Source organism: Scleropages formosus, chromosome 3 (genome assembly GCF_900964775.1).
Source record: "Scleropages formosus chromosome 3, fSclFor1.1, whole genome shotgun sequence".
Classification (NCBI taxonomy): domain Eukaryota; kingdom Metazoa; phylum Chordata; class Actinopteri; order Osteoglossiformes; family Osteoglossidae; genus Scleropages; species Scleropages formosus.
Window position 1 is genome coordinate 16,406,913 of NC_041808.1, and position 15,191 is coordinate 16,422,103.

Genomic DNA, 15,191 nt, shown 5'->3' on the forward strand with positions numbered 1-15,191 from the left:
AAATTAATATGGTATTCAGTTATTAGTATAAATATTAATTTTTCAGATGAGATATATAAACAGGCTGTTTTTCCAAATTGTCCAGATGTTACTGCCAAGCACTACATTGCTGCTTGAGGAGGCGTCAAAATATGTACGGTGGGCGGGTAATGTCCACGCAACATAGACATAGTTTAAGACAGTGATTTACACACACAAGTTTGGACTCTCCACTAGCAGCTTGCCTTGGAAAGACCGAGTCATTTCGGTGCCGTCACTCCACTCTAAGTGTTGTGTGTTTGGAGAAAATTAATTAAAACCACCTGGTTAAAAACCAACGAACGCGCGGAAGGGGTGTTGGGTCGCGCATTTGGGCGGCGCAGGGCATTAGGGCTGCATGGGAGCTGAGGCTGAGTCACACCCCTGAGAAGTGGTACTGGGGAGACGGGCGGACAGGAAGGGAGCGAGTGAAAGAGAGAGAGAGAGAGAGAGAGAGAGAGAGAGAGAGAGAGAGCGAGCGAGCGAGCGTGTGAGTATAGCAGCAGTTGCGACGCAGCGGCACGTCGGAGCGGTTGGGTTCGGCTCGCGCAGCCCACGTAGCGAGCGTGCAAGCATGGCCGGCGACAGCGAGACTCGAGCGGAGGACCGAGAGCACCGCAAGAACGGAGTCCGACAGCCGTTCCTCATCGGCGTGGCTGGGGGCACTGCTAGCGGCAAGGTAGGTCATGTTGTCGACGGATTAGTTTTGTATAACTTATTTCATCTGAAGAGAACACGGAGCCTGATGGGTTGGTTATGGTATATGCGCCGACCGCGTGGTGCGTGGCTCGGCGCTGTGAAGAACGACACTCTCTGTCTGACACTTGACATGTCCGCGGGATACGAATAATGCGGCTGAACGAGACATCTCATCTTAATGATGCTTAGCAGACCGCACTTGGACGTGGGTGAAGGCACACGGGCCCTGGTCCTACGTGGATAAACACCGAAACACCGGGAACGCGGACGCTCTCGCGAACAAACAAAAAAGCCGCAGTCACAGCGTCGCTCGTTGCTCAATTAATCAATGCGTTAAATCGGCAGCTCTTTCATCACACACAGCCTCTCTCGGATGCCGCGCTGCTGTGATGGTGTTATTTCTGCGTGCGTATCTATAATATATAAATAAAAGCTATATCACTAGGGGAAATGAAACCAAAGTTGTCGAACCCAATGCCAGTTACTGAAGCAGATGATGACGTGAAAAAACAGCTCCTCTCGTCTCGGCGTCCTTCCATTGTTTAACTCGTGGAGTCTGGAGACGCGGTGAGTCACTGTAGTAGATAACGAGTGGCGCGAGGACACGCACACGCGCGCGTGTACCCGCGCTCGCGCTACGGGGGCAGTGCGTGGCGGCGGGGTGAATCATTACGCGATCCTCCGATGGCGCCACTGACAGCAAACCGGTGGCATCCTAGACTAGTCAATACAGAGCCTCAGTTCTCCGTGTGCCCGTTTATTCTTCTTGTACCTGTTATACCTAATATGGTGTCCGGCCGCCAATTGAGTTGCCTTGCAGGGAATGTTGAGGAACCGCCATACGACCTCCCTCTCTGCTCTGTCAATAGCCACCAGTCAGCGTGTCAATGAATGCGTGGATAGTGAACAGAACACCTGTCCCGCCGTAGTGCAGCAACATACCGAACTCAACTGTCGGTGCTTCCGAGCGGTTCCAATATGTTTCTTTACCCACCACGTGATCCTGTCCCCTGTCCCTGTCCCCCTGGGCACAAAGTCCCAGCGGGCCTATCTCCGTCACCCTCCGTGTCCATTGCTCTCCTACTGTATTGCCTGTTTCTGAAAGTTTTCCTACAGGAACCCCAATGGAGCACGTCCCGGAACTTCGAAAGCTAGCGTTCTCGAAACAAAAGCGCCGACTGTGTAACTTCGAGCATTTCGGCCCCGGTTGCGGAGCTTCTGCGCGTTTTTTTACGCGGGTTGCCTCGTGCCATCGGCGTGTGGGAGTCACCAGCGTTTACTACAGCGTTCTTACCCTGCTGGCGGTGTGTAAACACAAGGGCGTTACCTTTTGTCTCAGAGAGAAGCTTGACCTCAGTAGTTTTGCGCCACGTGTGCTGAAACTTTCTCTCGAGCATAGTTTCATTACAGGGTGGTTTTCTATATTTTGGGACTATGTGGTTTAGTGTGTTTGTATGCCATCGATGAATCGATTCATTGTCCTCAACACCAGAGGAACAGGGTGGGTGACTATTTTTTAAAGTGTACACGGTTATTTGCGTAATGACAGCATACTGTCATAATACTGCTAGACTGCGGCAGAACCACAGCTGTGTTTTTAAGATATCAAACGGCAGCTGCGGGGAAGACGTTTCAGTTCCTTCTTGAAATGCATTTGTGCGCGCGTTAAAAGCATCTGGCAACCTGGCGGCTTTTTCCTCGCCTCACTCTTTTTTTTTACCCCAGCTGTCGTCTGTTTGGCGCTCGTGTTTGTTCGGTTCATGTTTTGTTAAACGCTCTAATTTTTGGCGTTAAACTGACGTGATCTTTGTTTCAGTGGTTCCTCATTTCTCTGCTCTTAGGGCTCCTGCCTCCTGACTATGTGCTGGAATACACACTTGAGGAGACCTAGTCCTTCGCTGGTGGTTTTAGCTTTGGAATTAAGTGACTCATCTGAGTTCCTTCTAATTATGTCTTCAGTATTATTGGGTCTCTATCTGAATAAGTACAAGGACTAGGGAATAAATGTTTCGGTGCACTGTACACTTTTTTTTTTCTTTCTCTCTGGAAAATATGTTCTGCGCTTTGACAGCTGTATTGTTAAAACACTTTGTAATGACTATAACTTATTTTGTGTGGGATATGCCATTTAAACAGACCCGTATAGCTTGCTCTGCGGTTATTTTCACTGCATAATGGAGCAGCCTGCATTACGTTGCTCAAAGATGCAGAGTCATACACCACAGATTAGAGGTATCAGTCTTTCGTTAGCGAGTCCTTGCTCCTCTTCGCCCGGACCCTCATCTGAAATGGAAGCAAAACGCTGAAAGAACTGGCGCCATTTACAAGAAAGCCTGCCAACTTCTTGGAAAAAGGTGCAACTATTGTACAGTCTTCTAGTGTCAGTCAGTAATCTGTTGTTTGCACAGTTATGATGGGCATGCTGGGCATTGAAATGCTTGTGACAAGGCTCTTGTGGGCGTCAACAGACATGAACAAACACGTATTTAGACAAGGATGTTCTGTTAAGGAAGGCAGCACAAATAAGTATAAAAGGGCAGGTACAAATAAATACAAGTACGATAAATAGTGAATATTGAGTAGTAATGTCCAGGTCTGTGAAAGAGAAGTAATAAAGTAAAAGTAGTGATTTCAGATACTGTATCTCTTCTGGTGAAACGCTATCAATAACACAACGCAACAACATTTTTCAGAGTTCTTGGTTACGCTGATTTTTGCATTGGTAAAGATTAAAGTTTATGGGTTACAAAATACCACTAGTTCTTCTAGAGTGTCAGTGTGGTACTTCACAGCCATTGGAATATTCTAGAGTGCATCAGATCCTAAAAGGCACTGGAATATTCGGTGCTTGGGACCTGGTGCCACAATTTGCTAACTTCAAGGATTTGGATTTTTTTAAGTTTTTATTTTTTTTATGAACTGATGCCAAAAGTATGCTTAATGTAACAAAACTGAATGGAAAATGCAAAAAGAAACAACAAATTTATGCTCCATTGTCTAATGAAGTTATTGGTTCCACAATGAACTTCTCTGGCTGGATGGTAGCGTTGGGTTGTTGCTGCACAAAGTCTGGTCATTCCTTTGAGTTTTCTCTATACGAGTTTCTCTTTGTAAAAAGACTAAATACAATTTCACGTTCATTATATTTTATTATGAGTGAAATTTTGAGATTATTTATAAAGTGTTTTGTCTAACCACATGTTTAAGGCACAACATGGTCAACTCTGCCAGTTGTTGCAGTGACTTAATCGCAGAATAAGTACAGTATGTTACTTGGGCAGAACCACCCATTCACCGTTCCCTTAACACCCAATGCTCTTATCAACTTTGGTATTACCAAAACTGATAGGTTCTGTTAGTGGCAGGAGAAAATATGTTGACTTGTTCAGCTTAGCAGTTTCTTCCTATGGAGCTAGAAGTTGTCTTTCCACCTTAAGATGAGTGTTTTACATTTGTCTTAGATGCTTTTCTCCAAAGTGACTTCCAGTGAACTCTATATAGTGTCATCAGCCCACACACATTATTCACTGCTAGATATGCTACTTACAATGGGCAACTCATCCATACATCAGTGGGATACGCTCTCGGTGAACCTGAACAGCCAGTCTTTGGACTGTGGGAGGAAACTAGAGCACCTGGAGAAAACTCATGCAGACATTGGGAGAACGTGCAAATTCCACACAGACCGAGCAGGGATCGAACCCACGTCCCATCGTACCACCCAGCCTCTGTGAGAGCAGCTCTACTCACTGCCGTCATGCCACCCATTAGTAAGAGGTAAAAATTCAGTGGAAGACATGGTACTGTATGTTTTTAAATATACAGTGACATCTTCCACTGAAAGTTTACCTCTTAATCTGTAAATTCCTTTATACACCCAGTGTTTTAACCAGCAACAAAAAAACAAGCAGTTCATCTTTCAGTAGAAACAGAAGCCTGAAGAGTCAATGCTTAACTTCTCACCCCTGGATGTAGTTGGAATTGGGTACTTTTACAGACTTGTGCTAGTTTATCACGATACCAGGACATAGTACGCTGAATTATTCTGCCATCATTTTTAGGACCATCACATTTTAGCTTTTTTTTTTCCTCCCTCCCCCACTATAATTTGCTGGCTTATTTCTGATCTAAAGAGAAATGAGTTCTGCATTAATTATCCCTTGAGTGCAAATTCCCTCTTGTGTTTTGCTGTCACTGTGTGGCAGGGGCGCAGGTGGGTCGATGCGGGCGGTGGCTCTCGGAAAGTCGAAGGTGGAGCTGTCGACGGCTGCAGGGAAGCCTGGCGACTGCTGCTTAGCCGTTCCGTGGACTGGGTGGAGGAATGTGCAGTGAGTGTGGGTGGTCATCAGATTGTACCATGGAGCAAAACTGCTGTATCGCTTGTTGAAAGCATGTCTTGCCCTTGTTGATGTGATCCTTTCCTTTCCTTGTGGGCGTTGGCGAGAACAGGTTTCCTTGAAGACTTGCTTCCTTTTGCCTGTCTGACCAGATCATCTAGTGGCCTGTCTGTTCATGCTGGCCAGAAGCAGGGTTAGATACAGGTTTGCTGCGTTGATGTGCTTCTGGAAAGGCCGTGTTGCGTAAGTCGGGTGTTGAGGGTTAGGTTCGATTATCCCGAACTTGCCCATCCATAATTTTAAGCGTTGTGATAAATTGCCACGGCGCAAGGAGCCAAGCCAGGTGTGTGAAGGAGTGCTGCTGTTCCTTGTAGGCGAAGTTGTTTCTTGGTAACGTCAGTTAACGTCAACTAAATGATACAAGGGACTACGCAGATTTCAGTAGGTCTGAAAGTGGTCAGATCGGTTATGCAAACCTACTTTATGAGGCTGAGCTCAAAAAAAAAAAAAAAACAGGTTTCAGTTTTTTGTTGCGCTGTAAGCTGAGCGTGAAAGAAGCAGGGCGGGGTGGAGGGATGTTGGCTCGGCTGTGCCATCGCTCGCCGCGCTCCAGCGAGTCCTTTCGCGGAAATGCACTATGCTGTGTGGAATAAGCCACGTGTGCCTGTAGAGTAAGCGGCTTCCCATTCGTTCGCTTCCTGTAAGGAGACGCTGTTGGGAATTTGTGTGATTCCCGAAAGCCTTTCTGGCTTTGCTGACTGCGGCAAAGCTTTTGCTACTCGCTGCTGCCAGTTTGTTCCTGTCGTTTTTGTCTGCTTTTACAAACCTTTTATGGTGGTGCCTGAATGCCACCTGTGTTCTAAGAGGAACAGGAGAAAGGATTTGTGCAGCCCCTTGACTGCTGCAATGCTGCACTGGACCAGAGCCTATCCTGGAGGCACAGAGTGCTAGGCTGGGTAGGGTACATCTCAGATGTTAGTTTGGTTTTTGTTTCCCCCCCCCTGTTTTTTGCGCTGATCTAAGTGCGCTAAGGACCATCTGCAGTCATTTAAATCACCCTGACTGGCAAACCGGCAATAAGCTATGTTTCGGTTCCAGAGACGTGTCGGACCTCTGATAATGGTCTCTTCGTATTGACGGTGTCGTCTTTGCAAGAGTTCAGGATGCGCACGCAAGTTTCAAAGTACAGGTTCACCTAGATTGGTGTGACTTCAGCTCACTCCTGTTGGCTTTCTTTTCCTCCCCCTTTTTCTTCTCTCAGCAAGTGGGCAAAATGCAGATCTAGTGAGCCAGTGGCGCAGAGCTAATAATGCACCGACGCACTGGTCGATGGTGATGGGAGGTGGGTGCAGTGAGATGGATGCAGCAGAGGATCCAGGTCTAATCCTTTCGTGGCAGGGGGCAGAATGTGAATAACTGCTTAGTCAGCTTTGGCAAAGGCCAGGAAGGGTGGCTCTGGATGATGATGATGACGATGGTGATGATACTGCAAAAGAATGACAGACAATCCACTGTGATTTTTACACGATGTGTGTATGTGGGCCGGAACGTAGGCATATCCTTTTGGTGGGAAGGCTGATTCACAAGGGCGGATTGTAACTATGTTGGCTGCCAAGATCTGCTTTTGATGATGATCCCTTTTCCCTGCATTATTCCGTACCTCTCGCCACCAGTCGTCTGTCTGCGGGAAGATCATGGAGCTGCTCGGTCAGAACGAGATCGACCATCGTAAGCGGCAGGTGGTCATCCTCAGCCAGGACAGCTTCTACAGAGTGCTCACCCCCGAGCAGAAGAGCAAGGCACTCAAGGGCCAATTCAACTTCGACCACCCTGGTAGGTCAGGGCCCTGGGGCCCCCTCAGCCACCTGCTCCCTATCTTGAACAGAAACCTGGCTGTGCTTCATGTACGGTGAGGAAAAATTTAAAGTGGGGGGGGAATAAGTATTGTTTCAACAGCGGGCTGCAATTTGTCGGACCTCCTTCACGTAGTCGGATATAAGTCAGACCAACGGTAATCCCCAACGCAACTGAATTCTCCCCATAACTGAGTTCACCAAATTTCACTGTCAGTGAACATGATATACCTAACAGCACCTACATCACATCATAAAGTACTTAAAATTACATGGCACAGGTATATAAATTTGCATGCACATTTTAAAAAAAGTTTGAACCCAGCTGTATGCAGAGTAATGAGTGTCTTGTGTCCTGCACTGAGTAAATGTGGTCATCCCTGCGGCAGACGCTGTCCTGGTTGTGTAGGAGTAGATCAGGGATGCGGTTCCCATCACTGCTTTCCACTGCAAGATGATCTCCGAAGCCTGGTGCCTAAGAATACAAGACATTTTTTGACTGTAATAGCCCAGTGGTCTATGAGAAGTGCTTTCAAGTAGTTTGTACAGACGTATTGTAAATAAGCAGGCATGGCCTCTAGCTGTAGCTGCTGTTGATGTTGCGGTAGGAAGTTGTTTTTCGGTCATTTACGTTCGTTGAAATAACTACGGCGTCACCTTTCAAGTGTGGGAGAAGCCGAGGATGTCGGCATATCTCGGCGAAACGCTCGCGCGGGGCGAGCTGCGGTGGGTCCGGACCCGGAATGCACCTGGTCCCCACGTTTAGATCGTCGAATTTTAACGTGAACTCTGTTGACCCTAGTCGTCCTCCTCCCTCCACGCACACTGAGCCGCTGGCGCGTATCCCTCGTTTTCCCTGGCTCAGCGTATTGGAATCCCCTGCGGTCAGCAGTGTCTGTCCAGTGTGCATCTGCTGCTGGTTGTGCTGTCAGCCCCCAGCTGCTGTAGGTGGGGAGAGTGCTAGAGTCTATCCTGCTTCAGACTCCTGTGGTTACTAGGATGGATCTCAGCCCCTTTCCCTTCTCTCGACCTGTTCTCTGCAGACGCTTTTGACAATGAGCTCATCGTCAAGACCCTGTGGGAGATCATGGAAGGCAAAACCGTGCAGATCCCGGTATATGACTTTGTCACTCATTCCAGGTGAGCGTAGTTGCTGCTCTGAGGGTTGTGTATGGGGATCGTAGCCATGTCTCTGCCTGGGCAAAGGAAGTTGCCCTTTCCCTTCCACAGAAAAACACACAGCAGCCCCACCTTTGAGTCACATGCTAAATGGTGACACAGGTGTTCTTCACAAAGCAGGTCTTGTTCAGCCATTTCCAGGTGCTCAGGGCTGTGGGTACTGGAGACATCTGGAGCTGTTTGGGCGGGGGGGGGGGACTCCCTAGAAGTGCTGCTGAAGTGTGCAAGGGTTCCCGTGAGTGACTGCTTGGGGGCAGACTGCAACTGTCATGAAGGGGGAAAACTTAATTTAAACTTTTTTTTTTAATTTATTTTTTTTATATTATTACTTTTGGGAGATGGAGCATTGCTAGTCCACAATTATTCTTAATATCTCCAATTTTCAGAGACTTGGTTAATCAACATCTAATTTGTTTTAATAAATTAATACTTCAAGTGGTTTGCAAGCATACAACTTAAGTACACAACAAATAATAAAATTTACTTTAAAAAAAAAATTGCTTATAACTAGTAGTCTCTCAATATGGTGGAAAAATTCATGCATATGAGACATTGGAATGACGAGTCAGTTGCATGACCCCCATTAGTCCAACGATGTGAGGATGAGCTACACTGAAATTTAACATGTTTACTTTGGATTTTTTTTCCCAAAATTTCTGAATTTTTCAAAAGTTCAGTAGCAAAATGTGACATGGCCAAATGTATATTTGTACGAAGGTCAACTGGTGTGAAATGACACGTTCTGATTTGCGATCGTGTGTAAAAACAGAAAGGAGGAGAGCGTTACCGTGTACCCTGCGGATGTGGTGCTCTTCGAGGGCATCCTCATGTTCTACTCCCAGGAGATCAGAGACGTGTTCCAAATGAAGCTCTTTGTGGACACAGACGCAGACACTCGATTGTCTCGCAGAGGTACGCGTGGTGATCGGAACCACGTTTCTGTTTCACAAGTGTTCCTTACCAGTGTCAAATGTATATTGGTGAAGTCTTATCTTGGAATTCCATGGCCTCTAATGATTGTGGTTAAAAACTAGTTGTTAGGATAGTTGGCTTCTGAATGTGCATCTGCTCTTGTCATGCCCATGGGCCCTGTGTGTGTCAGTGCTACGGGACATCAGCGAGCGTGGCCGTGACCTGGAGCAGGTGCTGACACAATACATCACGTTTGTAAAACCAGCCTTTGAGGAGTTCTGTTTGCCAGTGAGTACCACGGTCTCCCTCCCCCTCCGTGTGACTGTCTGGGACCGATGGACTCATTTTACCCCAGAGTCAGCCCTCTTACTGATTGCTTACCACTAGTAACAACTATAAATTGGGAAATTAGTAGAATGACGACACGTGTGGAGCATCGGTGTGTTTGTTATACTTCGTTGCCGCCTTTGGCCGATTCTCACGAGGCACACGGATGCGGGCAAATCTGCAAAGTTTCATTGGCATCAACCAGCAACGGAAGTGTCTTAACTCTCCTCGGATTACTCGGCATAGTCTAAGTGACAGCTGTGACGCAGCTTCATTGATGTTTGTGAAACCTGGCAAGCAGTCAGCCAGACGGTTTGCACGTAGAACACATAAATACACCTTTTTTCATGACATGAGGTTGCTATACGTCATCACGTAATGATTATTGATATGAACAGCCAGCAACCTGTTTTCAATCTTCAGATTCAATGTGTTTATCATATACTGTATGTTTGCACATGTGTATTTATACAGTGCCTCTTGAAAGTATGTGAACCCTATAGGGATGGTCATTATTGTATAAAATGCTAAATGTATTAAGTTATAAAACAACACATACCTGCTTCTACTTACCTACTCGGTTTAACCGAAGATATTGGGGTGCAATTACTTTTGTACCTGCACTACTTCTACTATGGTATACACCTGATTTCCTCTAAAGCAACACATGTATCTGGTATTTACACACCTGTTATGTCCTGTGAGAAAGACTGCTTCTCATATAACACTTGCACTAAAACTAAGGGACACTAGGGATTCTCATACTTTGAAGCAGCACTGTGTGTCTCTCAGAATATAGTTTGACCGGTTTAAAAAAGTGATTTATAAATGCTCGGAATGATAAGTTTATGTTCTTGGCTTCCATAACAAAAAGGGATATTTGTAGTGTTTTTCAATCTGTATGCCCACCTTCAGGGTTTTTTTTTTTTTTTTTTTTTTTTTTTTTTTTGGTCATAAGTATTCAGTCACCTTGTTTCCCTCATCTAAGAGCAACATGTACCAAGTTACGATGTTGGCCAGATGTTCATACTTCATATGCTTAGTTGCTGGCTATAGAGTGACTGCCCTGACATGAGTCACAGGTTACCATTGCACAACACACATCACCTGGCCTGCTTTTGCACATGTCGTGAACATTCCTTTCTCCTTCCTGTGTCCAGACGAAGAAGTATGCTGATGTGATAATCCCTCGTGGGGCAGACAACCTTGGTAAGAGCTGTTTTCCTGCTCGTTTTAAATTCTGCTAATATCTATACTTTCACAGCCACGGAGCAGCTAATCTCAGACACCACATAGCGCTGTTTTGGGGACAAGTCCAAAGATGGGCTCTTGTGCCGTCGTGTGTCTCGGGAACATTGTTATACCAGTGTGAAGCAGACGTGAAAATATTTACGTGTCTTAATCTGTGAACATCCCGTTGAGCTCTATCCCACAGACTATATCAGTGAACGCTCTCACTGGGTTGAGTTTAGTCTCTTTCGCTTTAGTTTAATCATGCAGTCGGACATCGGATTTTATTCGCTGGAGCGGTAGGTACTTGTGCCGTAGTTTCAGTGGCCCATGGTGTTGGAGATTGTTGGATGCATTTTGTGTCTCACACTAGAGGATTGCTTCCTTCAGACTTGTTTTAAACAGGTCTGATGTGGAACAGTCTTGGGTTGCGTCTCTGTAAAATGAGGACAGCAGACGGCATAGTGGTTAGGTGTTGACTTGAAGTCAAAGACCCTGCAGTACCTTTGAGTAAGGCACTTACCCTGAACTGCTCCAGTAAAACTTACCTTCGTGTATAAATGAGTAAATAATTGTAAGAAGCTTAACCCTGTAAGACCCTTCGGAGAAAAGTGTCAGTTGAATGAATAAATGAGGGGGGGGAAATGGATGGGGTTTACTTAACGCTAACAGAGGTGTTGAATGGTGTCCAATGCAGGAACTTTAAACCTTCTAACCTGTTTCTTCTGTATTTCTGCATTTCTGCAGTTGCCATAAACCTCATTGTGCAACACATCCAAGACATTCTCAACGGGGGGCTGACCAAGCGGCAGAACGGCTGCTTGAACGGCTACAGCACACCCCGCAAGCGGCAGGCCTCCGAGTCCAGCAGTCGGCCGCACTGACCGCGCCGCCCTCCTGCTGCCCCCCTGCTCTTAGCAGGCTGGCTTTTTAAAGGAGGGGAAGTTATGGTGTACATAGCTCCAGTCCGCCATGCTGTATTAAGTGACGATGCAAGAGTTTAAAACTGATGGCTTTTTTTTTTTTAAAAAAAATACTTTGTTCTTTTTGGACTGAATTAATACTAAGGGGCATAAAATGGGTTCCTGATATTGTAATGCTTGCAGGTCAAACGTCACTCCTTTTTAATTTATTCATTTTCTTATGGCTTTCTTTTAAGCAGCCCCTTGCTGTCTCTTTTTAAACTTTCTGAAATGAATAAAGGAAGACAAATGCTAGTTGTTAGACAACACTTAAAACCCATGCTGCTTACTGAGAGTGACCGGTCGTATTGCTTGTGATGTCCGGACGACGGGAACACCCTCATCGGGTGGCAGGGGTGAGCGGCTTGTTACGGGTGGTACAGAGCTTTAGCAAGAACTCAGGACTTTGGAGGTTTTTTGTTGTTAAAACTCTTGTTATGCACAAATACCAATGCAATTCTTGCCGCCTTCCCCCAGCTCCTCAGTGCCATTTTACTTGCAGTTTTCCCTCTTTGGCAACAATAGCAGATCTTGCCTTGGGTCTTCTGTTTCCTCGCGAATCAGCGTCTGCACTTCGCTCTGAATGAAAGTGCTTGGTGAATAGATGCATAAGTCATATTTAAAAACCTACGGCATTCAACTGACTAGGTTGATGTTGGGTCTGCAGGCGGTGTGGTGCTCCTGTATAACCTCCCCAGGCTGTTTTTCCACCAAGCCAGTTGAATGAATATTTTTGTGCACAGTTTGTGTGTCTACACATCGGTTCAGCAATGCAGTTTGAGGTTAGGTCTGTTTCAGGTCCAGCAACTTGGTGTGCCATCTTTAAAGAAAAACTTAGTCTTTGTGCCATTTAATCCTGTTTTTCATTCAATAATAATAATGATGATCATAATCCATTTTAGAATGTTTATTTCCAATAAGCTTTTCTGTCTCAAATGAGCTGATCTCTTAGGTAAGAAGGTCAAGCTAAAACAATGGAGGAAAGCTACCATGAGAAATTGAAGCCACACCTTGTGATTGGTAGGATCAGTCACTTCCATCTGCCTCCTGTCCAGGAACTTGATGTGGGTGAATTAACCTCAGCTGGTATCTGGGGCTAGCAGGTTTATAGCCCTGTTGGCATCAAGTGTTCTACTCTCATGATATCCATCCCTGTGTGCCTTCTGTTGTGCGTTTAAAAAAAAAAAAAAAAAAAAAAAAAATGTTCCTCCAGTCTTATTGGTGATACTCCAGTATTAGTAATGCATTCTTTGGACTAATTGTTATGGTAATATTCAGTTTCCCCCTTGAAAAAAATGTGCTGTCTTGCAAATAAAAATGCAACTGATTTGCAGATTATATATCGAACAAACAGCTTTTCTCTGGTTTCAGTGAAATATATACACTTTCTCCTTCACTGCTGCTATTAAACAGGGTAGTTGTTTATTGAAGTGTCAGCTAGCCAGCTCTTACAAACATCATTATGGCTATGGCAATATAAATGTGCACAATATTTTCTCAACTAAGATGAGTTATTGCAATGTAAAAAATTGTGCGGGTAAAGCCTGGGGATGGGTTTTGGGAGGGTAGTGTTCAATAAAATGGATGCTATTATGGAAAATATTGCTATGAGTAGTCTCTGTAACGGGGTGTCCTGTGCTTTGTGTCATTCTTATCTGTTGCTTAGCAGGATTAATGTTATTACTGTTGGAGATTCAGTCACAACAGAGGACTCAATTAAATACTTCTCAGTTTACCTTGTGTATCACTTGTTTGGCTGATTGATTTAATCTTTTGACACTTCCAATAGGTTGTTACAGTACAGCTTGATATTTTCTACATCAAATGCATGATATAACACACATTTGGTCTTTTATCGCCTTTAAAAGATAGCCATTTACTTTTTGATAATATAGAAAACACATGCCAGTACTAACCCTAGATATACAGTAGATCTGACGAAAGTGTGTAGCTGCTTATGCCTTCAAAAAAAAGTTTCCAAAGGTGTGGCTGTTCTAAATTTTTACTGTTTTAAAAAAAAAAAAAAAAATTTGATGCAATGCTTTGAGGGCTGCACTCAGTCCTTAAGGGCTTTCACTTAGTGACCAACAACTTCACTGCAAGAGTCTTATTTGCAACACTGAGTAAATGAAGTTTCAGTTGGTTCAAAAGAAATTTATCAATGAACCTGAACTACTGTTCTATATTAGCCTGCTGACACGTGCACTATATATGCATAGAAATATGACCTCTTGCACTGATTTACTTTTATTGCTATGCTGTTTTTCACTGATATATAAATATACACATGCACACATGTGTTTGTGTGTATACCATTTAAAGTAATCCTTATCAGGTACACAAGATTTGTGTATTGCTTCAGAGTATCTTGTATTGTGCCTCAGATTTAAGATGCCTAGGTAATGCAGTCCACATGAAGTTGTTATGGACAGCATGGGAAAAGTAGGTTATGTAGCTGCACCACAACTGCTGAATTTTTGTAAAAATTCCCTCTATACCTTGTGCAAATTTACATGCAATATGGAACTGCAGATTTTATCTCCATATTGGGAACAAAATGCATTTTGCCTTATGTAGTATTAACCGGGTATTTCTTTATATGCAGTGCTGTAACAAAGTGTACGTCTCTCCCTGATATCGCTTGTATTCAGAAATGTTGTTTTATGCACTGAGGTTAACTTTGGATGAGTGCTTTTTCTACTGGATGATGTATCCTGTTTGCTTAAGCTTGTGTGTCTTGTTCCAGGGTATACGAGCAGACACGATGAGCTGGTTTGGATGTGCAGGAACCACTGTAGACACAATTCAAGGCTTGTAGACTGCCAGTTTCCGGTATCTGGGTGTTGGATGCTTGTTCTATTTCTTCACAGGTATCTTTGAAATGGCTTGTAGATGAACATTTTGTAGATTTTGTTTAAAATCTGCTGTGAAAAAAATGTACTTGACACCCAAAGGTTTCAATTACATCCTTTTGGTTTCATTTCATTATTTTTATTGCCTGAATGCTTGTTGACAGATCATGCTTATTAAAAAGAATGATATTGTTCCTATTTAATGAACCGTCCTCCAACGATGAGCTATAAAAACTACAGTTCACTTTAAAACACTTTGCGTCGGCTCAAACCAAAATTTGCTATTTGCAGCACAGATTATTTCTGCGTTTGTTGTGCTTTGAAAAGATATGTTTAAGTGAGAATTCCACATGTACAGTATGGATACAAGGTAGGGTTGTGGCTGAAACTTTGGAAAAAATGTAATTAAAATGTAATTAATTGTTGTGCTACAAAAATGCTCTGGTTCTGGGGACCGCTGGTAGTACAGTGGTTAGAGCAACTGCCTTTGGATCCAAAGGATGCAGGTTCAAGCCTCACCTCCAGCTGTAGTACCCTTGAACAAGGTACTTACCTTGAACTGCTCCAGTAAAATTACCCAGCTGTATAAATGGGTAGAAAAATTGTAACCTTAACATTGTAAATTGCTTTGGAGAAAGTGTCAGATAAATGTACTGGCAAAAAAAGTGATTGGAACTTAATGATGCTAGTGGCTAGATTGATATTCTGTCTAAATCTGGACAACCTACTTTGTTTGAAACTGAATACAGTTGCTGAGGTTTCCTGATCATGAGTGCATTTTCTCCAGTCACTAAAAAATTCTCCAAAATAAAATAACAATGG

The 15,191-nt window shown here is 44.3% G+C and overlaps 1 protein-coding gene across 1 annotated transcript; it reads left to right on the forward strand.

The window, feature by feature from the left end:
- Window positions 1-198: 198 nt before the first annotated feature.
- Window positions 199-12,489, forward strand: uck2b (uridine-cytidine kinase 2b). Its single transcript, XM_018753129.2, has 7 exons — window positions 199-697; window positions 6,728-6,887; window positions 7,951-8,047; window positions 8,856-8,998; window positions 9,189-9,286; window positions 10,486-10,534; window positions 11,303-12,489. Exons 1-7 carry the CDS (start codon window positions 593-595, stop codon window positions 11,437-11,439), a joined length of 789 nt encoding a protein of 262 aa, XP_018608645.1. The 5' UTR covers window positions 199-592; the 3' UTR covers window positions 11,440-12,489.
- The last annotated feature ends 2,702 nt before the right edge of the window (window positions 12,490-15,191 follow it).